The 22659-nt window shown below is 36.9% G+C and overlaps 4 protein-coding genes and 3 non-coding genes across 7 annotated transcripts; 4 read left to right on the plus strand and 3 right to left on the minus strand.

Moving 5' to 3' along the window:
* Window positions 1-2314: 2314 nt before the first annotated feature.
* spt-4 (Transcription elongation factor SPT4) lies at window positions 2315-2994 on the minus strand. The gene is made up of 2 exons (NM_064734.6): window positions 2823-2994; window positions 2315-2672 (listed from the first exon to the last, which is right to left on the minus strand). The coding sequence occupies exons 1-2, from the start codon at window positions 2978-2980 to the stop codon at window positions 2468-2470; spliced, it is 363 nt and encodes a 120-aa protein (NP_497135.1). The 5' UTR covers window positions 2981-2994; the 3' UTR covers window positions 2315-2467.
* A 97-nt stretch (window positions 2995-3091) lies between these two features.
* On the minus strand, window positions 3092-19626 carry attf-3 (C2H2-type domain-containing protein). The gene is made up of 18 exons (NM_001267899.4): window positions 19449-19626; window positions 19269-19389; window positions 19011-19219; window positions 18214-18407; window positions 17897-18013; window positions 17448-17640; window positions 16672-16800; window positions 16386-16534; window positions 15116-15297; window positions 14667-14762; window positions 13859-14109; window positions 13208-13353; window positions 11516-11718; window positions 9915-10327; window positions 8051-8317; window positions 6837-7154; window positions 5288-5665; window positions 3092-3937 (listed from the first exon to the last, which is right to left on the minus strand). The coding sequence occupies exons 1-18, from the start codon at window positions 19617-19619 to the stop codon at window positions 3770-3772; spliced, it is 3705 nt and encodes a 1234-aa protein (NP_001254828.1). The 5' UTR covers window positions 19620-19626; the 3' UTR covers window positions 3092-3769.
* Window positions 15576-15631, plus strand: F54C4.6. Its single transcript, NR_052028.1, has one exon. It is a non-coding gene; the product is annotated as an Unclassified non-coding RNA F54C4.6 (non-coding RNA).
* Window positions 16823-16875, plus strand: F54C4.5. Its single transcript, NR_052029.1, has one exon. It is a non-coding gene; the product is annotated as an Unclassified non-coding RNA F54C4.5 (non-coding RNA).
* On the plus strand, window positions 16983-17040 carry F54C4.7. The gene has a single exon (NR_052030.1). It is a non-coding gene; the product is annotated as an Unclassified non-coding RNA F54C4.7 (non-coding RNA).
* A 292-nt stretch (window positions 19627-19918) lies between the features above and the next one.
* F54C4.4 (NAM-associated domain-containing protein) lies at window positions 19919-20623 on the minus strand. Its single transcript, NM_064736.4, has 3 exons — window positions 20429-20623; window positions 20191-20360; window positions 19919-20138 (listed from the first exon to the last, which is right to left on the minus strand). Exons 1-3 carry the CDS (start codon window positions 20499-20501, stop codon window positions 20022-20024), a joined length of 360 nt encoding a protein of 119 aa, NP_497137.1. The 5' UTR covers window positions 20502-20623; the 3' UTR covers window positions 19919-20021.
* Window positions 20624-20800: 177 nt separating this feature from the next.
* Window positions 20801-22485, plus strand: mrpl-40 (Large ribosomal subunit protein mL40). Its single transcript, NM_064737.6, has 5 exons — window positions 20801-20928; window positions 21007-21137; window positions 21181-21247; window positions 21290-21454; window positions 22311-22485. The coding sequence occupies exons 1-5, from the start codon at window positions 20806-20808 to the stop codon at window positions 22392-22394; spliced, it is 570 nt and encodes a 189-aa protein (NP_497138.1). The 5' UTR covers window positions 20801-20805; the 3' UTR covers window positions 22395-22485.
* Window positions 22486-22659: the final 174 nt, after the last annotated feature.

Below are 22659 nucleotides of genomic sequence, written 5' to 3' on the forward strand. Positions count from 1 at the left end.
AAAATAGAGTTCTAAACCCTAAACCTAGATTTAAGGTCGGTCTAGGTCCAAACGGAAAAGCAAAAACTCTTTAAAAAATTTTCAAGATTCAGTGTGAAATGGTAAGTTTCTGGGCTGAATTTCAAGGTTTAGGGCTATATTTTTTAGGTTTAGGGTGTAAGTTTGCAGCCTTAAGCCATATTTTCAAGTATTTCGGCAGAATTTAGATGTGTAGAGGGGGGGGGGGGCCTAAAAGTTTGAAACATTTCATGAAGAGTAGCAACAAATAAAAATGGGAAAAATGCAGAGCGGCTCCTTTTGGCCAAAAACCGAGCAAAGTCCTTTTTTCCAAACAACACATCACACGAGAAGTAGGAGGTCTTAGAGAAAACGAGCACACAAACACATAGAAATGCAGAAGAAGTGGTGCCCGGCGCTTTCCTTTTCTATCTTTCTATCTGTTTCTCGTCGTCTTCTTCGAGAAGGTCGCCCCGCCCCCCGGTCCTCCCCAGCCGCCCGGTTTTGACAATTTGCACGTAGCGTGATTTTGTTCACGCTACGGCATAGAATAGAGTGCTGGGCCGGGAGGATAAGTTGTGTCTGAAGCGATGAGGGAGCAGGAGAGTTGCATTTTGAAGACGCACATGTTTTTGGGGACAACTGTGATGGGGTTCTATGACTCCTGTTGACAAGAGCTCTTTGAGCCAAAACGCACGGAATCTACGGAAAAACGTCTGGACTTCTTGTACTTTTTCTGGCGGTTCTCCGAAATTCAAAATTCTCCAATGATCATTAAAGATTTCTACGCCGAGAATTGACCAACCATCATACTTTTACAGCTTTTGAGCTACTTTTTGAGCTTCTGCACCAAAAATATAGAGCTGATTTCAATTTTCATGCTTAGGCTATGGCTTTTGACTTAAAGTTTCACCACGAAAATTAGAAGATCTTAACAAATATTAAAATTTTTATAGACATTTTGAGGTTCTAAACTGAAATTACAAAAGACCTCTATATTCTGAAAAGTGGCTGCGCACATGTGCACTGACCAAAAAAACATGTGCACTGACCAAAAAAAAAAGTGCACTGCCCAAAAAAAAATTGCACTGACCAAAAAAAAATTTGCAAAAAATTGTCATTTTTGCCACTTTTTAATAATTTTTGATGGGTTAAACCTAGATTTTCTGAATGCAGCATACATGAATTACCCATTTTCAACAAAATTAGACAACTTTTTATTTTTGCCCAAATTTTTTTAAGCCATCTAATATGACTGTCCTTTTTTTATTTGGGCAAAAAAAAATTATTTTCGGAAAATGTACAAAACTACTGGAAATTAAAAAGGGCAATGTTTTAGTGTTTTTGAGTTAACTTTGAGCCCTCTAAATATAAAACCAACCATTTTAGAGAAGTTTCAAAAACATGTGCACTGACCAAAAAAAAAGCACTGACCAAAAAACATGTGCACTGACCAAAAAAAATGCACTGACCAAAAAAAATTATTGCCCATTTTGCCTCCTTTTAATAGTTTTTAATGGGTTAAACTTACATTTTCTGAATCCTGCATACATGAATTACCCATTTTCAACAAAATTAGACAACTTTTTATTTTTGCCCAAATTTTTTTCAGCCATCTAATGACTGTACTTTTTTTCTATTTGGGCAAAAAAACTTTTTTTCGGAAAATGTACAAAACTACTGGAAATTAAAAAAGGGCAAGGTTTTAGTATTTTTGAGTTAACTTTGAACCCTCTAAATATGAAACCAACCATTTTAGAGAAGTTTCAAAAACATGTGCACTGACCAAAAAAAATGCACTGACCAAAAAAAATATTGCCCATTTTGCCACTTTTTAAAAATTTTTGATGGGTTAAACCTAGATTTTCTGAATGCTGCATACATGAATTACCCATTTTCAACAAAATTAGACAACTTTTTATTTTTGCCCAAATTTTTTAAAGCCATCTAATGACTGTCCTTTTTTTTTTTGGCAAAAAAATATTTTTTCGGAAATTGTACAAAACCACTATATTCTTAAAAAGGGCAATGTTATAGTGCCAGAAAATCAATTTTGAGTCCTCTAACTATAAAACTAACCATTTTATGGGAGTTTCAAAATTGTGATTTTTTGCCATAAATTGCCATTTTTGCCACTTTTTTATAGTTTTTGAAGGGTTACAGTAGTGGTGCTGTAGGGTTACTGTACATGTACTGCCGGGGTACTGTGTGGTTACTGTAGTCGCAGTCCCAGAGTACCGTAGGATTACTATAGTTGTACTTTCCCATCCAAAAAAATTAGGAGAGCATTCAAAATTCCAAGGAAAAGGAAAAAACTCCCGTAAGTGTGATTTATTGGAAGATCGAGAAAAAAATGATTCAAAAATGGATATAAAAAGTTAAAAAAAAACACAGAAAATAAGTTAGGTTTGGGTCTGAAAAATCTTCAAAATCGACCAATTTTAGTGGAAAAAAAGGGTGAATAATTAAATTATTTCTTGAATTGCGTCGAGTAGTCTCTCTGATTGGGCTTATAGCGGACGCCGAGGCTCTTGAGCTCGCTGACAATATTGTTCGGCAGTACTCCAGACACACTGATCGCGTACATTCCCTTCACTTTTCGCTGCATTTTCTGCCATTTGCACACCCACGACTCGTTGTTGCTCATCGCCGCGATCATTCCATCGTAGTTTGCACTGAAAAATGGGAAAATTCGAATTAAAAAAAAAAAAATTTTCAAAAAAAATTTTTTTTTCAAATTTTTAAAATCCCCCAATTTCCCGCCTAAAATCTCGCGGGAAATTCAAATTTCCACATAAAAATTCAAAATTTTCCACTCCTACTACCTGGTACAATCATAGACCTTCTCCTCGTCGCCTTTCAGGTGAAGCACGTCTTCACAATTCTCGCAGCCCTCTTTCTGGAAGCTTTCCACCGATTTTACCAGTGAGCAGAGTAGGCAGGCACGTAGGTTTCGGAGATCCGCCGGTACCGAGGCTGACATTGTGCTGAAGTTCTGGAAATTTTCGAAATTTGGGGAATTCGTGAAAACATCGATAAAAAGTTGAGCAAAAAACTCTCAGGAAACCCACAAAAAAAATTAGAAAATCAAAAAAATATATAAAAATTTTTAACAAAAAAATTCGAAAATTAATAAAATATAAATATGGTGAGAGATCTCAGGATATGGAGATGATGGTACAAAATACTGAAGGATTCAATGCGAAATTCGAATTCCCCGCGAGATTTGGCTCTAAACAGCTTTTAGTTGGGCTCCCTAGCTAAATTTTCAAAAATTCGGGTTACTGTAGCGCCAAAAATACGCAAACACCATCCGAAACACCCGACCTTACGCGAAAATGCAGAATAGCTCAAAAAATAGCGTTTTCCGGGGTGAAAAGTGACATGGAACTCGAATTTCGAGTCAAAATGCACTATAATTTTGAGATTTCATAGAAATCTTGGAAATTCCAAGATTTTTCAGGAATTTCACAGGTTAAAACTAAAATTTACCAAAAATTAGGATCAAAATCGGATTTCCCGCGAAATTTGGCTCTAAACAGCTTTTAATTGGACCTTCTAGCTCCAAATTTGAAAATTCGGGTTACTGTAGCGCCAAAAGTACGCAAACACCACCCGAAACACCCGACCTTATGCAAAAATGCAGAAAAGCTCTAAAACAATGTTTTCCGGGGTAAAAAATGGCAGGGAATTCGAATTTTGCATTGAAATCGCACAAAAACTGAGGGAAAGTACAGAAAATTCAAAAAAAATGTGGGGGGAAACACGAAATTTAGCGATACATAGAAGCCGATGTACATGGCTGTTGATCATCGTCGTCCATCAGATCGGCTTCTTCCTCCGGTAACATCATATGAACCTCCTCCTCGTGGTGTACAATTTCCGATGGACCCGTGTGTGGTAGAAGTGACGGTGGCGGTGATGACGTGGCAGGATCGTGCTGAAATTTTAAATTTTTGGCTTAAATTATAGGATTTCTTGGCTTTTTAGGTGGTAAAATTCAAATTTCTCGCTAAAGTTGGCTCTAAATACGTAAAAATTCAAAATTTTTTGGATTACTGTAGCCTCGAAAGTACGTAAACACCAAATCTGACGACAAGTTGCAGAAAATTGGAATTTTAGAGTTTTTTACATGAAAACTCAAGTTTCCAGCCATTTTTCACTACAAAAACTGATTTTTCTGCAATTTGTCGTCAGATTCGGTGTTTGCGTACTTTTGGGGCTACAGTAACCCGGAAATTTCTCAATTTAAGCTGGAAAGCCGAAAAACCACCCGTGCCGGAAACCAAATTTTGCGTAGAAACTGAATTTATTGCTAAAGTCTTTAAAATTTAAACTTTAAAATCTGAAATTTAAAAATTCTGAAAAAAATCGGCATTTTCAAACTGAAAATTACACATTACTGAATTCTAATCATCAAATTCGAATTCTTGGTCATTTTTTACCCCGGAAACCCAATTTTTAAAACTTTTCTGCATTTTTGCGTCAGATTCAGTGTTCTGGGGTACGGTAGTCGGTGTTTGCGTACTTTCGGTGCTACAGTAACCCAAAAATTTCGAAAAAAGAGTTACAGAGCCGGGAAAATAGGTTACCAGGAGTGAAATGTGGCGGGAAATTTAATTTTAACGGTAAAAATTCGAAAAATTTTGAATTTCGTCTTGAAAAACTTCAATTTTCAAGGTTTTCCATAAAAACTAGACGCTCTACTCAATTTTTGACACAAAATTCGAGTTAACCGTCAATTTTTACCCCGAAAGTCCAATTTTTAGAGCTTAGCCATCAAAAATACGAAAAATGTGCATTTTTCCGTAGGGTGGTTCCCGGTGTTTGCGTACTTTCGGGGCTACCGTAATCCAAAAATTTGAAAATTAGGCTAGATAGCCAGGAAAAAACAGTTTCTAGATGAACATTTTGCGGGGAATCCGATTTCGAGAGAAAACTATCGAAAAATCTTTATTAGTTCTGCTCAATTTTTGACACAAAATTCGAAATCCTTGTCATTTTTCACCCTGGGACCCCATTTTTCAGGGCTAAGCCATCGAAAATACGAAAAATGTGCAATTTCTCGTAGAGTCTTCTTCGGTGTATGCGTACTTTCGGGGCTACCGTAACCCAAATTTTCTAAATTTTGAGCTGGTGGCCCGAGAAATACGTCTTAGGTGTGAAATTTTGCAGGGAAATTGATTTTGAACATGCTTTTTGCGTTAAAAGCTCAGAAATCGGCCAAAAATGGGATTTTTTTTCTGGGATTTTCCAATTTTCGCTCCAGAATTTCGTTTTTTTTTTCTACCTCTTGCTCGTGGAGCTCATCATCATACTCTCCACTCCACTGTTCTTCCTCTTCCTCCTGTTTCGCCTGTCTCTGATGCTGTAAAATCGTCGTCATTTGATGGCCAGGAGGCCCATCGTAATCCTCGGGCGGCGTCGGAGCAGTCGGCGTCGAGCTCATCGCCATTTTCGCCTGCCTAGGCACATAGACAATCGGCCGCTGCTCTTTTTTCCGGCCATCGTAGGCGATTGCGTGGGCGGCGATGGCCCGCATCACCTCTGGCGGACAGTCTCGGAGCTCGGCGAATCGGTCTCGCCGCTTACGGCTCCGAACTACTGAGCGGGTGGTTTCACGCCGCGGTGGTGGTGGGAGCACTGATTCTTGGTCCAATTCTTGTATCTGAAAATTAAAATATTTCAAAAAAAAAAAAAAAAATTTTTTTTTTAATTTTTCTCAGAAAATTTCAAAATTTTCCGAAAAATTGTTTTTCTCGTCATTTTTCAAATTTTTAACCAAAAAATTCCAATTCTCCGTCAAATTTTACCTCGAAAACCTATTTTCTAGAGCATTCGGAGCGTTTCCGCAAAATTGCGTAAAATCCGGTTAATTGGGGGCGGTGTTTGCGTACTTCTGGGGCTACAGTAACCCGAAAAGTTCAAAATTTGAGCTAAAAGGGACATAAATATGGTTCCGGGGGTCAAATTTCGCGGGGAATTCGAATTTGAGCAAAATTTGACCCAAATTTTTTTTTGACCCAACTTTTAACGATGAAAAATGAGATTTTTCTCGAAAACCAGCTGTGCTACTGAATTCCTGTGTGCCAAAATCGAATTCCTCACCATTTTTTACTCCGAAACTTCAGTTTTCAGTGTTTAGCCATAAAAAATACGGAAAATGTGCATTTTCGCGTAGGGTCATTGTGTTTGCGGACTTTTGGGGCTACAGTAACCCAAAAATTCAAAATATTGAGCTAGAGAGCCCAACTAAAAGCGATTTAGAGCCAAATTTCGCGGGAAATCCTATTTTGATACTAATTTTTGGAAAATTTTAGTTTTAACCTGTGAAATTCCTGAAAAATCTTGGAATTTTCAAGTTTTCTATGAAATCTCAAAATTATAGCGCATTTTGACTCGAAATTCGAGTTCCCTGTCACTTTTTACCCCGAAAATCTCGATTTTAAGAGCATTTCCGCATTTTTGCGTAAGATCGGGTGTTTTGTGTGGTGTTTGCGTACTTTTGGGGCTACAGTAACCCGAAAATTCCAAAATTGAGTTAAAGAGCGCAAAAAAATGGTTCCAGGGGCCAAATTTCGCAGGGAATTCAATTTTGAGCCCAGTTTTTCGAAAAACATGCAGTAGGGGGTACTGTAATTAGTGTTTGCGTATTTTTGGGGATACAGTAACCCGAAAAATTCAAAAATAGGCTTAAACAGGCTCCCCAGGGATCAAATTTCGCGGGGAATTCAAAATTTTAGGTTAAAATCGTCGAATTTTTCAATTTTTCGCCCTAAAAAAGCTCTCAGGCTCCAAATTTCGTGAAAAAACCGATTTTTCCAGCTAATCTCCTCTACCTTTCTCGTAGGAATTCGAATTCTTCGCGACGGGCTCCGCGGCAGCTCATGGCTTATTACAGGCATCGGATCGAGCTTCTGATAGAGCCGTTGCCGGTGCGGCGGGATTTTTGCCGGAATTTCGTGTTGTTCGTGCTGATCATCGACCATTTCCACATCGACAAGATCCTCCTGCTCCTCCTCATCGTCGTGTTCCACAATTTCTGATGGTCCTTCTGCTGTGGCTTCTGGATCCTCGTCGAGATGATGATGATGGTGGTGATGATGGTCCTGAAGCTCGCCGAGCTCCTCGGTTTGGTGGCTCAGGTGCTCGGGTTTCTGGAAATTTTGAGCATTTTTTGGGTTTTTTTTTCGGTTAAAATGGGGAAAATCCACATTTTTTGAATAAAAATTCGAAAAAATCAGTGAAAAATCGATATTTTCAGCTTTTTTCCCACCAAAACGCTGTTGTAGAGATTTTCTGCATGTTTGCGTAAAATCGTGTGTTTTAAGGCGGTGTTTGCGTACTTTTGACGCTACAGTAACCGGAAATTTCGATTTTTCACTGATTTTTTAGGAATTTTAAAGCAAAAATATTGATTTTTCACCAAAAATTTCCACATTTTCAAAGAAAAAATCAATTTTTCGGATTATTAGGCGAAAATATCGCTTTTTCTCTATTTTTTTTTCAATTTTAATTCGAAAAAAACAATTTTTGATCAGTTTTTCTCGAAATTATCGATTTTTTTTTCAAATTTTCATCTGAAAAAATCAATTTTTCACTGATTATTCAGTTTACAAGCGGCGGTAAAATTGATTTTCGTTCAGTTTTTCATGAGATTTTCAGTTTTTTAGTCTAAAAATCTCGATTTTCCGTACTTTTGGCGATACAGTAACCCGAAATTTCGATTTCACACAATTTTTTGATGGAAATATCGATTTTTCACTGATTTTTAGGAATTTTTATGCAAAAAATATCGATTTTTCACCGAAAATTTCAACATTTTTTAAAGAAAAAGTCGATTTTCACAATTTTGATCGGAAAAATATCGATTTTTCGAATTTTTACAAAAAACTGATTTAAAAAAATCAATTTTTGATCAGTTTTTCTCAAAAAATGCCAGTTTTTGGGTTTGAAATTAATTTTTTTCGAATTTTTCGAATTTTCAACTAAAAATATCGATTTTTCACGACATTTTCCTCATTTTCCATGAAAATTCGTTGAAAAAGAGCACCTGCTGCTCGTGTAAATGTTGCTGAAGCTCTTCCTCTTCCAACCGCATATTATGGTGCATTTTATGCTCCTCTTCCAGATCATAATGTCCACCATATTCAGGATAATCTTCATAAGTCTCGTAGATCACTTCTTCGTCTGGAAGCTCCGAGCCTTGAAGCTCGCTGGCGCCGTCAATTTCGTGGCCGATGATTTCCTCTTCCACGACAACCTCGTCCCCGTCGTCGTCGTACATTAGAATTTGCGGGTTTTTGAACGGATTTTCGTGCTGAAAAATTGGAAATTTGGGGGGTTTCAAGGGTATTTTTCATGGTTTTTGCACTGAAAATTGAAATTTTTCGTAAAATTTCCAAAATTTTCAGTCAAAAATCGGGTTTTTGGTGGTGTTTTCAGGCAAAAAAAGCTACAACTCGCGGGGGTTTCAGCCAAAATTTGTCGTTTTTGCCAAAAATATTGATTTTTGTGTATGTTTAAAGCAAATTTCAGCCACAATTCTCACACTTTTTCGTGAATTTTCAGATTTTCCGACCAAAATTCGAAATTTTTTGAGGTTTTCACACACAAAAAGCTGAAAATCGCCGATTTTTTGACCGAAATTTGGAATTTTTGTGCACTTTTCTCAATTTTTAAAGGAATCTTCCAATTTTTCCGTTTTCAATCAATTTTAAGCTATTTTTGGTCAATTTTCGGCCATCTTTTATAATTTGCAGCTAAAATCCCAATTTTCACAGTCAAAATTGCGAAAAAACTTAAAAATAGTTGAAAAAATCGTCTTCCCCTCCATTTTTTACCTTGGAAATCCAATTTTTAGGCGTTTTCTGCAACTTTGCGTAAGATTCGGTGTTCGCGTACTTCCAAAGCTACAGTACTCCTAGGAATTTCAAAATTGAGCGGAAAGCGCATACTAAAAGCCATTTAGAGCCAAATTTTGGGCTGAATTCGAATTTGATGAAAATTTGAGCTGAAATTCTATTTTTCAGAAAATTTTAAGCCAATTTCGATCATTTTTGTCCGTTTTTAGCCAATTTTCAGCCGTTTTCAACCGAATTTTCACCAATTTTCAGCTAAAATCCCAATTTTCACAGTCAAAATTGCGAAAAAACTTAAAAATAGTTCAAAAATCGTCTTCCCCTTCATTTTTTACCCCGGAAAACCCATTTTTTAAAGCTTTTCTGCAATTTTGCGTAAGATTCGGTGTTTGCGTACTTCCGAGGCTACAGTACTCCTAGGAATTTCAAAATTGAGCTGGAAACGCGTACTAAAAGCCATTTAGAGCAAAATTTTGCGGTGAATTTGAATTTGACAAAAATTTGAGCTGAAATTCTATTTTTCAGAAAATTTTAAGCCAATTTCGATCATTTGTGTCCGTTTTTAGCCAATTTTCAGCCGTTTTCAACCGAATTTTCACCAATTTTCAGCTAAAATCTGCAATTTCCCAGTTAAATTTGCGAAAAAACTTAAAAATAGTTCAAAAATCGACTTCCCCTCCATTTTTTACTTTGGAAATCCAATTTTTAGACTTTTTCTGCAATTTTGCGTAAGATTCGGTGTTTGCGTACTTCTAAAGCTACAGTACTCCTAGGAATTTCAAAATTGAGCGGGAAACGCGTACTAAAAGCCATTTAGAGCAAAATTTTGCGGTGAATATGAATTTGACAAAAATTTGAGCTGAAATTCTATTTTTCAGCTAATTTAAGTCAAATCTAAGCAATTTTACTCAATTTTTTAACGTTTTTCAGCCAATTTTCGGCCATTTTCAGCCAAAATTCTACTTTTCAGAAAATTTTAAGCCAATTTCGGTCATTTTTGTCTGTTTTTAGCCAATTTTTGGCCGTTTTCAACCGATTTTCATCCAAAATTTCTACCTCAGCTTCCTCGCCCTCCTCATCCTCTACCGTAGTATAGAAGAATTTATGCGGGGGGTCCAAGGGTCTCAAAGTGTAGGTTTGTGTATTGGTAATTGCATTAAAATCCTCAATTCGCTGACAAATATGCGAAAACCATTGATCTACACGTGGCGCGTCGTGATCCATATTCGCCGGATTCAAATACCAATCCCTTAGAATTCTGAAAGATGCTCCGAGAGTCGGATGGGCGTGGCTTGTCAGTGTGGTCCGATGAAGGGGACCCCAACGCTTAAAATATTCCATGTCGGAGAGCTGAGCGTCGAAAAATTCGGCTAAACCATCGTAGCCGCACTCGAAAAACGCCTCGAAAAGTTCCACGATTGTGTAATAGAGTTGATGAGCATCTTCGACGCGGAGCATACGGCGGAGAGCTGAAAAATTGGAGATTTTGGGTGAAAATTTGGAAAAAAATGGCTTAAAAATCGATTTTTACATGGGAAAATCTAAGAAGAAAATAGCTAAAAACCCCGAGATTTTCAATGAAAAATTCAAAATTTTGGGTGAAAATCGATGAAAATGGCTCAAAAATCGAGATTTTTTGCTCAAAAACTGGAAAAAAGATTCAACCGGATTTTCCGAGCTTTTCTGCATTTTTACGTAAGATCGGGTGTCTTGGGTGGTGTTTGCGTACTTTTGGCGCTACAGGAACCCGAAATTTCAAATTTTGAGCTAGAAAGCCCAATTAAAAGCTGTGTAGAGCCAAATTTCGTGGAGAATTCGATTTTGATATTTGTTTTTTGGCAAATTTCGATTTTAAAAACCGAAAATTCAGAAAAATCTCAAAATTCTATTTTTTTCTCATAAAATCGTAAAATTTCAGCGAATTTTGATTTTCCCGCCACTTTTTAGCCAGGAAACTCCGATTTTCCGGGCTTTTCTGCATTTTTGCGTAAGATTGGGTGTCTTGGGTGGTGTTTGCGTACTTTTGGCGCTACAGTTACCCGAAATTTCTATTTTTACCGATTTTTTTGGAATTTTTTTTTCAAATTCAGATATAAATCAGAGTTTTTGGGAAGAAATTTTGAATAAAAAAATTTTTTTTTTTGAAATAATTTTTTTTGAATAAAAATTTGAAAATTAATCGGAAAATTGATTCTTTAATGAAATTTTCACTTTCAAAGACAATCTCCAGTTCAAAATTGCATATTTAGCAACATTTCAAATTTTCCGGGTTACTGTAGCGCCGAAAGTACGCAAACACCGAAACTCACACAAAATTGCACAGATTTTCTGAAATTCCAAAGCTTCAAACCGAAATTTGTTCAGAGATAATTTGAAAATCGGTTTCTCCACGAGATTTGGCTCTAGACGCAGTTTAGTTCGGTTTTCTAGCTCAAAATTGAGAAATTTCGGGTTACTGTAGCGCCAAAAGTACGCAAACACTGCATGGACACCGAATCTCACGCAAAAATGCAGAAAAGCTGTAAAAACTGATTTTCAGGAGTAAAAAGTGATGGGAAACTCGATTTTCTTGGTTAAAAATCTCAAAATCTTATTTTTTAGTCGAAAAATGCCGGTTTTTCACTCAAAATTAAGATTTTCGAGCCGAAAACCCGTACCAGTAACGATACAAAACACGTCAAATTCGTTTTTGACTAGTTCCTCCGTTTTCGCAGCCCAATAATCCATCAGAGTCCATTCGGAGATGAGAATCGTCACTTCCGACTCGGGATTATCCAAATCTGTGGGCCATAGGTCTTGGATAAGTTCCACCCAGAGTTGTGACGGGTCCACCATAAAAATTGTCGGCGGTCGAGGTTCTCTGAAAATGTTTTTGTTGAAAAATTCGATTTTTCAGCAAATTTTGTTGAAAAACAGCCTGAAAACATGATTTTTTCGTACAAAAATGGTCCGATTTGTCACGTGTAGAGTGAAATTTCAGGATTTTTGGGTATGCTAAATAATTAGCAGACCAAAGTTGGGTCTGCTAAATAATTAGCAGACAAACGTTGGGTCTGCTAAATAATTAGCAGATTATATTTGGGTCTGCTAAATAATTAGCAGACCAACGTTGGGTCTGCTAAATAATTAGCAGACTATTTTTGGGTATGCTAAATATTTAGCAGACCAAAGTTTGGTCTGTTAAATAATTAGCAGACCAACGTTGGGTCTGCTAAATATTTAGCAGACCATAGTTGGGTATGCTAAATAATTAGCAGACCAAAGTTGGGTCTGCTAAATAATTAGCAGACCAAAGTTGGGTATGCTAAATAATTAGCAGACCATTTTTGGGTATGCTAAATAATTAGCAGACCAAAGTTGGGTCTGCTAAATAATTAGCAGACCAAAGTTGGGTCTGCTAAATAATTAGCAGACCAAAGTTGGGTCTGCTAAATAATTAGCAGACAAACGTTGGGTCTGCTAAATAATTAGCAGATTATATTTGGGTCTGCTAAATAATTAGCAGACCAACGTTGGGTCTGCTAAATAATTAGCAGACTATTTTTGGGTATGCTAAATATTTAGCAGACCAAAGTTTGGTCTGTTAAATAATTAGCAGACCAACGTTGGGTCTGCTAAATATTTAGCAGACCATAGTTGGGTATGCTAAATAATTAGCAGACCAAAGTTGGGTCTGCTAAATAATTAGCAGACCAAAGTTGGGTATGCTAAATAATTAGCAGACCATTTTGGGTATGCTAAATAATTAGCAGACCAAAGTTGGGTCTGCTAAATAATTAGCAGACCAAAGTTGGGTCTGCTAAATAATTAGCAGACCAAAGTTGGGTCTGCTAAATAATTAGCAGACCAAAGTTGGGACTGCTAAATATTTAGCAGACCAAAGTTGGGTCTGCTAAATAATTAGCAGATTATATTTGGGTATGCTAAATAATTAGCAGACCAAAGTTGGGTCTGCTAAATAATTAGCAGACCAAAGTTGGGACTGCTAAATATTCAGCAGACCAACGTTGGGTCTGCTAAATAATTAGCAGATCATATTTGGGTATGCTAAATAATTAACTGACCACAGTTGGGTCTGCTAAATAATTAGCAGACCATTTTTGGGTATGCTAAATAATTAGCAGACCAAAGTTGGGTCTGCTAAATATTTAGCAGACCATTTTTGTGTCTGCTAAATATTTAGCAGACCATTTTTGGGTATGCTAAATAATTAGCAGACCAAAGTTGGGTCTGCTAAATAATTAGCAGACCATAGCTGGGTCTGCTAAATAAAAAATTGTCAATTTTTCGGTATTTTCCCAAGATTTTGTCTAGAAATTTCCAGATTTTCACTAAAAACAAGGCCTTACACAGCCTTCATTTGCCGCAAAATTGTGTGCGGAGCCCGTGAATTGTCCGTCGTCACGTAGATCATCGCACACTTTGGAATGTAATTCTCGTCGGTCACAATGACGCTGTACTGGAACAAATCCACTTCGCCAAACTCCAGCGGGGACTGAAAATTTCAAGTTTTGGTGGTAATTTTAATCTGAAAATTTATCGAAATCTAAGCGAAATTTAGTCTTAAATAACTTTTAGATGGGCTCTCTCTAGCTTAATTGGAAAATTTCCGGATTACTGTAGCGCCAAAAGTACGCAAACACCGACTACAGTACCCAAATACATCAGATCTTACGTAAAATTGCAGAAACGCTCTGAAAATCGGGTTTCGGGGTAAAAAGTGACGGGGAATTCGAATTTTCAACTATTTTTTTAGTTATTTTAATCAAAAATATGCCGTTTTTTCACACTTTTGACACCAAAATCGAATTCCTCGTCATTTTTCCCCTCGAAACCGATTTTTAGAGCTTATCTGCATTTTTGCGTAAATTCAGGTGCATTGGGTGGTGTTTGCGTACTTTTGGGGATACAGTACCCCTTATTTTCAATTTTCGAGCTACAGAGCCCTGAAAACGGCTTTTCAGGGGCAAATTTCGCGGAAAACTCAAATTTTCCCGTACCGAATCGATTGTAATTGTCCTTCCAGGCGCATATTTGCTCCACAACTTTTGCATCTCGTCGGACATGTAACCAAACGAAAATTGCTCCGGCGAATCGCCAAAATCGACGGAAAAATACGGATTTTGATAGGTTGAGGTGGAGGGAGCCTCGATGAATTCTCTGAGGGATTGGAATTGATTCGTGTGAAGGGGTTCCATCAGGATTACGGACCGCGGAGTGGTGTAATGATCCATTGTGAAGCCTTCGAATACTGAAAAATGGGGAAAATTTGGCTGGAAATCGTGAAAATTTGGCTTAAAATGTTGAAATTTTGGCTTAAAATGGTTCAAATTTGGCTTTAAATAGTGAAAATTTGGCTTAAAATGTTGAAAATTTGGCTTAAAATGGTTCAAATTTGGCTTTAAATAGTGAAAAATCGGCTTGAAATGGTGAAATTTGGCTTGAAATGGTGAAAATTTGGCTTAAAATGTTGAAAATTTGGCTTAAAATGGTTCAAATTTGGCTTTAAATAGTGAAAAATCGGCTTTAAATAGTGAAAAATCGGCTTGAAATGGTGAAAATTTGGCTTGAAATGGTGAAAATTTGGCTTGAAATGGTGAAAATTTGGCTTTAAATAGTGAAAAATCGGCTTGAAATGTTGAAAATTTGGCTTAAAATGTTGAAAATTTGGCCAAAAATCATGAAAATTAGGCTAAAAACCAATTTTTTTTCCAATTTTTTACACAAAAATCGTCCAATTCCCAGTTTTTCACTAGATTTTTGGCTGAAATTCTTATTTTTCGGCAGTTTTTAGCTCTTTTCCAGTACCATTAAGCTTCTCGACAACGTCTAGAGCCATAAACTGAAAATCTCGTTGCTCTTTCCAGCTGAGCACTTCCGAATATATTTGACGATCCATTGGAGCTGAAATTAGTGATTTTTAGGCTCGGAAGCTTGAATTTGGGCTTTTTTAGCTTAAAAACGGCTGAAAATGGCATTTTGCGAGTTTTTTAGGATTAAAAACCTCAAAAATAGGCGATTTTTGTCGATTTTTTAGCAAAAAAACCTTGGAAATAGGCGAATTTTGCCGATTTTTAGGCTAAAAAACCTTTAAAAATAGGCGATTTTTGCCGATTTTTTAGCAAAAAAACCTCGAAAATGTGCGATTTTTGCCGATTTTTAAGCTAAAAAACCTCAAAAACATTGAAATTTCTACATGTCTGGGCTAAAAACCTCAAAAATGCCAAATTTTTTACCGAAAAAAGCCAAAAACCTACACATTCTGAGCAACGGAGTTCCGAAACGATGGCCCGTGTGCTCCAGAGTGCCTTTCACGTGAATCGGGCCGTATTCCGAGTCCTCACGGACCTCCAAATGCACACAACAGTCATTTTTATTCCGAGTGAGCAGCTGTGGGTGTCGGCGTTTCAGAAAATTGTGCTTTTGGTAGATGTAGGCTCTGAAAATTCGAATTTTCGAGGATTTTTGGTGATTTGAAGCCATTTTTTCTGAAATTTTGGCACTTTTTACCCCAGAAACCCCATTTTTTAACGTTTTTGTGCAGTTTTGCGTAAGATCTGATGTTTTGGGGTACTGTAGACGGTGTTTGCGTACTTTTGGCGCTACCGTAACCAGGAAACTTTCAGATTTGAGTTACAAAAACGAATTAAACTCTTCCTAGAGCCAAATTTCGTGGGGAAACCGATTTTCGAATTATTTCTGAACATTTTGTGTGAGATTCGGTGTTTGCGTACTTCTGGCGCTACAGTAACCCGGAAAATTTAAAATTTTTGTGCTTTTGGTAGATGTAGGCTCTGAAAAATCGATTTTTCTAGGATTTAAGGTGATTTTAGGCCATTTTTTCTGAAATTTTGGCACTTTTTACCCCAGAAACCCCATTTCCAATGCTTTTTGTACAATTTTGCGTACGATCTGATGTTTTGGGGTACTGTAGTCGGTGTTTGCGTACTTTCGAAGCTACAGTAACCCGGAATGTTTCAAAGTTGAGCTACAAAAACGAATTAAACTTATTCTAGAGCCAAATTTCGTGGGGAAACCGATTTTCGAATTATTTCTGAATAAATTTTGCTTTTTGGAATTTCAGAAAATATGTTTTACATCGCCTTTTTAAGCTTCTGTGCGATTTTGCGTGAGATTCGGTGTTTGCGTACTTCTGGCTATACAGTAACCCGGAAAATTTGAAATTTGTGTGCTTTTGGTCGATGTAGGCTCTGAAAATTCGAATTTTCGAGGATTTTAGGTGATTTTCTCCAAAAAAACCCAATTTTCAAAGCTTTTTCTGCAATTTTGCGTAAGATCTGATGTATTGGGGTACTGTAGTCGGTGTTTGCGTACTTTCGAAGCTACAGTAACCCGGAATTTTTGTACATCGAGCTGGGGAGGCCAAATAAAAGCAATTTAGAGCTAAATTTTGCGCTGAAAGTCAATTTTCTCATTTTTGAGCCATTTTTCTCAAATTGTCAGCTTATTTCGGTTAATTTCCACCGATTTCCTCGAATTTTGAGCCGTTTTCAGCCAAATTTCTACCTCGAATCCGTGGCGAGCTGCTCCCCACGTCCACCCACGCAATCGCAGTGTAGGACATAGTTGTGAAGATCCTGCAGCTCAGGATCACTTCCAAATTCCGACCGTTCGAATGTGACACTGTAGACGCGTTCCATTTGTTGAAGCCAAGCCTGAAAATTTGAGAATTTTGGGGTTTTTTAGGTGGAAAACTGAGAAAAATCTGAATTTTTTGGGGAAAAAATCGCAAAAATCGCCGATTTTCAACCTAAAAACCTCGAATTTTCACATTTTTTGCCTAAAAACTCACCGAAAAATGGTGTTTATTGTCGAAACTTTGAGAAATCATAAGTGCCAAGCCGCCGTGAGTTATTGTGTGATCAGCCAGCTGAGCGTACGTGTGGAAGGAGCTTTTGCAGTAGAAACACGACAAAACCGTCTGAAAAATTGGAATTTTGGACCATTTTAAGCCAATTTTGGACCATTTTAAGCCAATTTTGGACCATTTTAAGCCAATTTTGGACCATTTTAAGCCAATTTTGGACCATTTTAAGCCAATTTTGGACCATTTTAAGCCAATTTTGGACCATTTTAAGCCAATTTTGGACCATTTTAAGCCAATTTTGGACCATTTTAAGCCAATTTTGGACCATTTTAAGCCAATTTTGGGCCATTTTAAGCCAATTTAGGACCATTTTAAGACAATTTAGGACCATTTTAAGACAATTTAGGACCATTTTAAGACAATTTAGATCATTTTAAGTCAATTTAGATCATTTTAAGTCAATTTAGATCATTTTAAGTCAATTTAGATCATTTTAAGTCAATTTAGATCATTTTAAGTCAATTTAGGACCATTTTAAGCCAATTTTGGATCATTTTAAGGCTATTTAGATCATTTTAAGGCTATTTAGATCATTTTAAGCCAATTTTGAACCATTTTAAGCCAATTTTGAACCATTTTAAGCCAATTTTGAACCATTTTAAGCCAATTTTATTATTTTTCACGAATTTCAGTCGAATTTTCACGATTTTTTGCAATTTTTCAGCATTTTCATTCAAATTTCAGCCCGAAAAAGCCCGTACCATGACTCGATTATCATCGGGCCGCCACTCGGGATGAGCTTTTCGTAAATGTGTGCTTCTGGTCGACCGGGACCATCCCCGCCACTGACAAAGTGGAAAATGACAGTTGTATGTGCCATTTGAGTTGTATCCTGGAGCATTTCTCTTACGTTCAGCGTGCTCATTCGGGTGCACTTTTCGCATGTGTGAAGATCTGGAAATTTGGCGGTTTTTGGCTGAAAATTCAAGTTTTTCAGTAAAAATTCAGCTGGAACCATCTCAAAAACCATTTTTTTCACCTAAAAATGATGAAAATCATCTTTTTTACACTAGAAAATAGTGGAAAAAAACGAAAAATTCAATGCCGACCAATCAGCGATGTGCAGGGGGCGTGGCCAACGTCGCTGATTGGTCGGAACGTTTTTGGCTCATTTTCAGCCAATTTTCGGGAATTTTGGTCCATTTTTCACCTTGAAGCCCGGAAATTTCCTCTCCAATTGCATCCTTTCACCTGACAAGCGTATTGAGGCACATGCTCTTCCGGATTTACGTATTTTCCGTCTTTCGAGATTCTTTCCAGCAGGAATCTGTAAAAAATCGAGTTTTAAAGTGAAAATTCGCAAAAAATTCGAAATTTTCGATTTTTTGACGGGACATTTGGTTAAAATTGCCATTTTCCTTCAATTTTCGACTAAAAATAGCAATTTTAGGTCATTTTTCACGATTTTAAGGTCGAATTTTGCCGAAAATCACGATTTTTCTAGTTAATCATAGATTTTTCCAGCACCTTGAAGGCATTTTCCATTCGGGGTGAATCGCTTTCATATGATCCATACGAAGTGATCGATAGCCGCCTTTCCACAGACAATCCGGCATATAGCACTTATATTTTCCGTTGGCATCTCCAATGGTAAGTCTGTCCGGTAGACGATCGTTCGGGTACCGGCGGAATGCAGTTCGAGTCCGGTTTTGAACAAATTTCTGGAAAAACTGAAGGAATTAGCAGGTTTTTGAGGTGAAATTTGAGTTTTTCGCGGTTTTTTACGTATTTTTCGGGCTTTTCTGGGTTAAAATGTAATTACATAATTATTTAAATATTTTTAACAGATCATTTTTGGGTCTGCTAAATAATTAGCAGACCATTTTTGGGTCTGCTAAATAATTAGCAGACCATTTTTGGGTATGCTAAATAATTAGCAGACCATTTTTGGGTATGCTAAATAATTAGCAGACCATTTTTGGGTTTGCAAAATATTTAACAGACCAAAGTTGGGTATGCTAAATAATTAGCAGACCAAAGTTGGGTATGCTAAATAATTAGCAGACCATTTTTGGGTATGCTAAATAATTAGCAGACCAAAGTTGGGTATGCTAAATAATTAGCAGACCAAAGTTGGGTATGCTAAATAATTAGCAGACCAAAGTTGGGTCTGCTAAATAATTAGCAGTCCAAAGTTGGGTCTGCTAAATATTTAGCAGACCATTTTTGGGTATGCTAAATATATATTCTCGTCCATTTTCATCAGTTTTGGCTCAATTTTCACGAAAATTTTTCTCGAAATTTACAAATTTTCCTCGATTTACCGAATCCAACATAGGACTATCGTCATTTTCCTCGTCTTCCTCATGATCAATAACCACTTCTTGGCCGACAATCATGGAATTTCCGTCTAAATTCATGTCCGAGCCGCCCATCAGCTGATAATTGGCTCCACGGCGAACATAATCCCCAAGGGAAGTCTCTTCGTCAATAATTCCGAGTCCGTGAAGGCGAGAAGCTTCTTTATCGGTTCCTGGAAGCAAAAAATCGTTTTTTCACAGATTTTTTAAAAGATTTATTACTTATTGCCGAATCATCCACACATTCCACTATCGTTTTCGGACGTTTTCGACCGCCGAGAAGCTGTTTTGTGGTGACTCGTTGCAGTGGAACCGGAGAATCTTCGTATTTTTTCGGTCGGCCCTGGAAAAAATTAAATTTTTTTTCGTTTTTCAATCAGAATCTTGAAATATCCGCCTTACCCTTGGTTTTTTATCATCTTCCTGACCTTCTGGCCGTGGATGTCTGTGTCTTTTGTGTGCACTGAGACTTCGATCGGATTTCCCGACGTATTCGCATAAATTGCACTGAAAATCGATATTTGTCGGCACATTCACCACGTCCACATCGTCCTGCTCATCGTTTTTCATCATTTTTTAGCTGAAAAATAACATTTTTCAATTTATTTCGTTAATTTCTTTGCATTTTTCCATTTAAATTCGAAAGCGAAGACGAGAGAGCATGCAAAAACGAGAGAGCGGGAGAGAAAAAGAAAAGGATAAACAATGTTTTCGGCGGCATTCGGAGCGTCGTCAGACGCGCGCTGCGAGACCCAACAGACGGGAAATGTCATGCGCCTTTGATTTTACAATTTATTTCGGCTATTTATTGCGGTTTTTTTGCAGTTTTTCGCTCAATTTTCTTCTAAAATTTGAATAATACATGATAAAAAAAAAATACATAATTTATTTCGACAGCGATTGATACATAATTTCACAAATTTACATGGATTTTTGCCACAAAATTAAAAAAAAAATAAAATAAAGAAAGCACATTTAAAGTTTATTCATTTGCTTCTCCAAATGTTCCATATCCCGCGCATCGGCTGACTTTGTGATTCTATCGAAAATAAGCTTCTGCGTCTCCTCTAACATCTTGAGTTGCTCTTTATTCTGTAAAAAATCGGCTTTTAGGTTGGAAATTTTATTTTTCTAAAAAACGTACGCTTTTCATACTGGTAGCTTGAGATAATCGGCTCTTCATGCTGCTCAGAAACTCGTCAAAGTCCGATTTGGCGGGTTTCTTGTGAATTCCAGAGTTTTTGACTTTTGGAATGGCGTTTTTCGGTTTTTTCGACGCTTTTTCGGTTTTCGATGCACTACAGTTGCTATTTGCTGAAAAAAAATTCGATTTTATTTGAAAAAAAACCTGAATTTTAATAAAAATTTGATAAAAAACTCACAATTGGCAGAAATCCCTGAAGAACTCTGCTCAGCAGCCATCATGGTCTCCTCGTCTTCGAAAATGGTTTCCATAGTGTTTTAGCTGCCAAATCCTTATTAAAACTCAAAAATTGTCAATAAAAACGCGGAAAATTGTCCGAAAATCGATTAGGGACGACGAGAGAGTGTGGGGAAGTGAGAGACGGAGCTTGTGTAGATTTACGGTGAACAACGCGTGGGGGTGGGATAGCGGAGTGTCGTTTGGGAATTTATTTTATTAAATTTTTATTGTTTTTGTTGATTTTTAGGAGGTTTCCTTGGTTTTTTCGACTATTTTCTTCAGAATTTTGATGATTTTGATGTAAAATCACTTCAAATTCCAATTTTTCCAGGTAAAATGAGCTCCAGCCTGCTTGCGAGCCTCTCCCGGCTCTCCCTACTTCAAACCCGCCAAATTCATCAAACAATTCCCGCCGGCTCCTCGGTTTTTATGAAAAGACAGAAGAAAATTGATCCGGAGGTAGAGAAAATTACAGTTACTCATTGAATAAAACGGGAAATTTAATAAAAATTGAGAAAAAATTCAAAAATTTTCCAGGTAGCAAAGCAGCGAGAGACCCGACGCAGAAAACGGCTGGAAAAGGATATTCGTCAGATGCAAAAGCACTCGAAAAAGCCGAAACCAGTGGATGAGCTCACTTTGGACGTGAAATCCGCGAAAAATATCGGGTTTTTCAGCGATTTTCTGCCTAAAAACTCGGAATTCTTACAGAGAACGCCGCCGCCCACGCACCGAGCTCACCTTGGAGCAAATTGACGAACGAGCCATCGCTCTGAAGGTAAAAATCTGAGAATTTCGCTTCAAATCCGTGGATTTTCAGGATTATACACGCTCCCGGTTGGCTTTGCAGCAGGAGGATGACGCGTGGATTCGTGGAGCCATCGAATCGCAGAGAAAAGCTCTAAATGAGCTGAAAATGCTCAAATTGGAGCTCTACGAGGCGGCTGTACAGCCAGCAGCCAAGGATTTACCGCTTATTGTTCAGGTAGCGGAGAAATTGAAGAAAAATGGTCAAAAAATTGATGAAAAACCCGAAAAACTCACGAAAATTCATTAAAATCTTAAAAATTGCTAGAAATTCGGAAAAATGCCCAAAATTTTAGAAAATGTTTAAATATTCCTGAGAAAATGTCAAAAATACCGAAATTTATTAGTAAAATCTTGAAAATTTTGCCAAAAATCTGGAAAAACCTGGAATTTTCGACTTTTTTTTTCTAAAAGTTTCAAAATTCCCAAATAATCATTCAAAAAAAAAAACTTTCTAAAAAATCTCTAAAATTTTTGCGGAAATTTTGAAAAAATTCACTAAAAAATTGAAATATCCCCGGAAATTTCGAGAAAATCCAAAAATTTCGGAAAATACACAAAAATACCGGTTTTTGCTGAAAAAGCACAGAAGTTTTGCGACAAAACCTTTAAAAATCTGTAAAATCCCCCAAAAATTTTCAAATTTTTTCTCGAAAAATTGCAAAAAATGTAAAAATTCCCCCAAATAATCCGAAAATCCAAAAAAATTACCTAAAAATCGGGAAAATTTTGAAAAATCCCTGAAAATTGTCGTAAAAATACCAAAAATTTCGCTAAAAATCTGAAAAATTGCTAGAAATTCGAAAAAAAATGCTTAAAATTTCAGAAAATGTTAAAAATTCCCAAAAAACATGTAAAATCTTGAGAAAATGTCAAAAATACCGAAATTTATTAGAAAAATCTGAAAACTCACTGACATTTTGCGAAAAATTCCGAAAATTGGTTAAAAAATTTTTTTAAAAAACCTGGAATTTTCCAAATTTTTTTTTCTAAAAATTAAAAAATTCCGAAAAATCCTTTAAAATTTCTTACAGGGACCCTCACTGACTCCGCCCATTCGAAACTACGAGGCTCCGGACGGCGACTACATTGATACTACGAGAAATTGGGCATCTTAGAGCCGAAAATTGTTGATTTTTATGTGTTTTATGGGTATTTTTGTTGTAGACAGTGACATAGGATGACGCATTAATAAAGGAATTATCGATTTTTATGGAAAAAACTAAAAATTTCAGTGAAACCGAGCTGGAAAAAATAAATTTGCCACTGCGGGGATCGAACCCAGGCCCTGTGATTGGCGGGCGAGGTCACTAGCCACTAGGCTACACGTGCAAATTTTTGGCAACTGATTATTTGGATACATGAAACTTACTGCAGCGAACT

Source organism: Caenorhabditis elegans, chromosome III, assembly GCF_000002985.6.
Source record: "Caenorhabditis elegans chromosome III".
Classification (NCBI taxonomy): domain Eukaryota; kingdom Metazoa; phylum Nematoda; class Chromadorea; order Rhabditida; family Rhabditidae; genus Caenorhabditis; species Caenorhabditis elegans.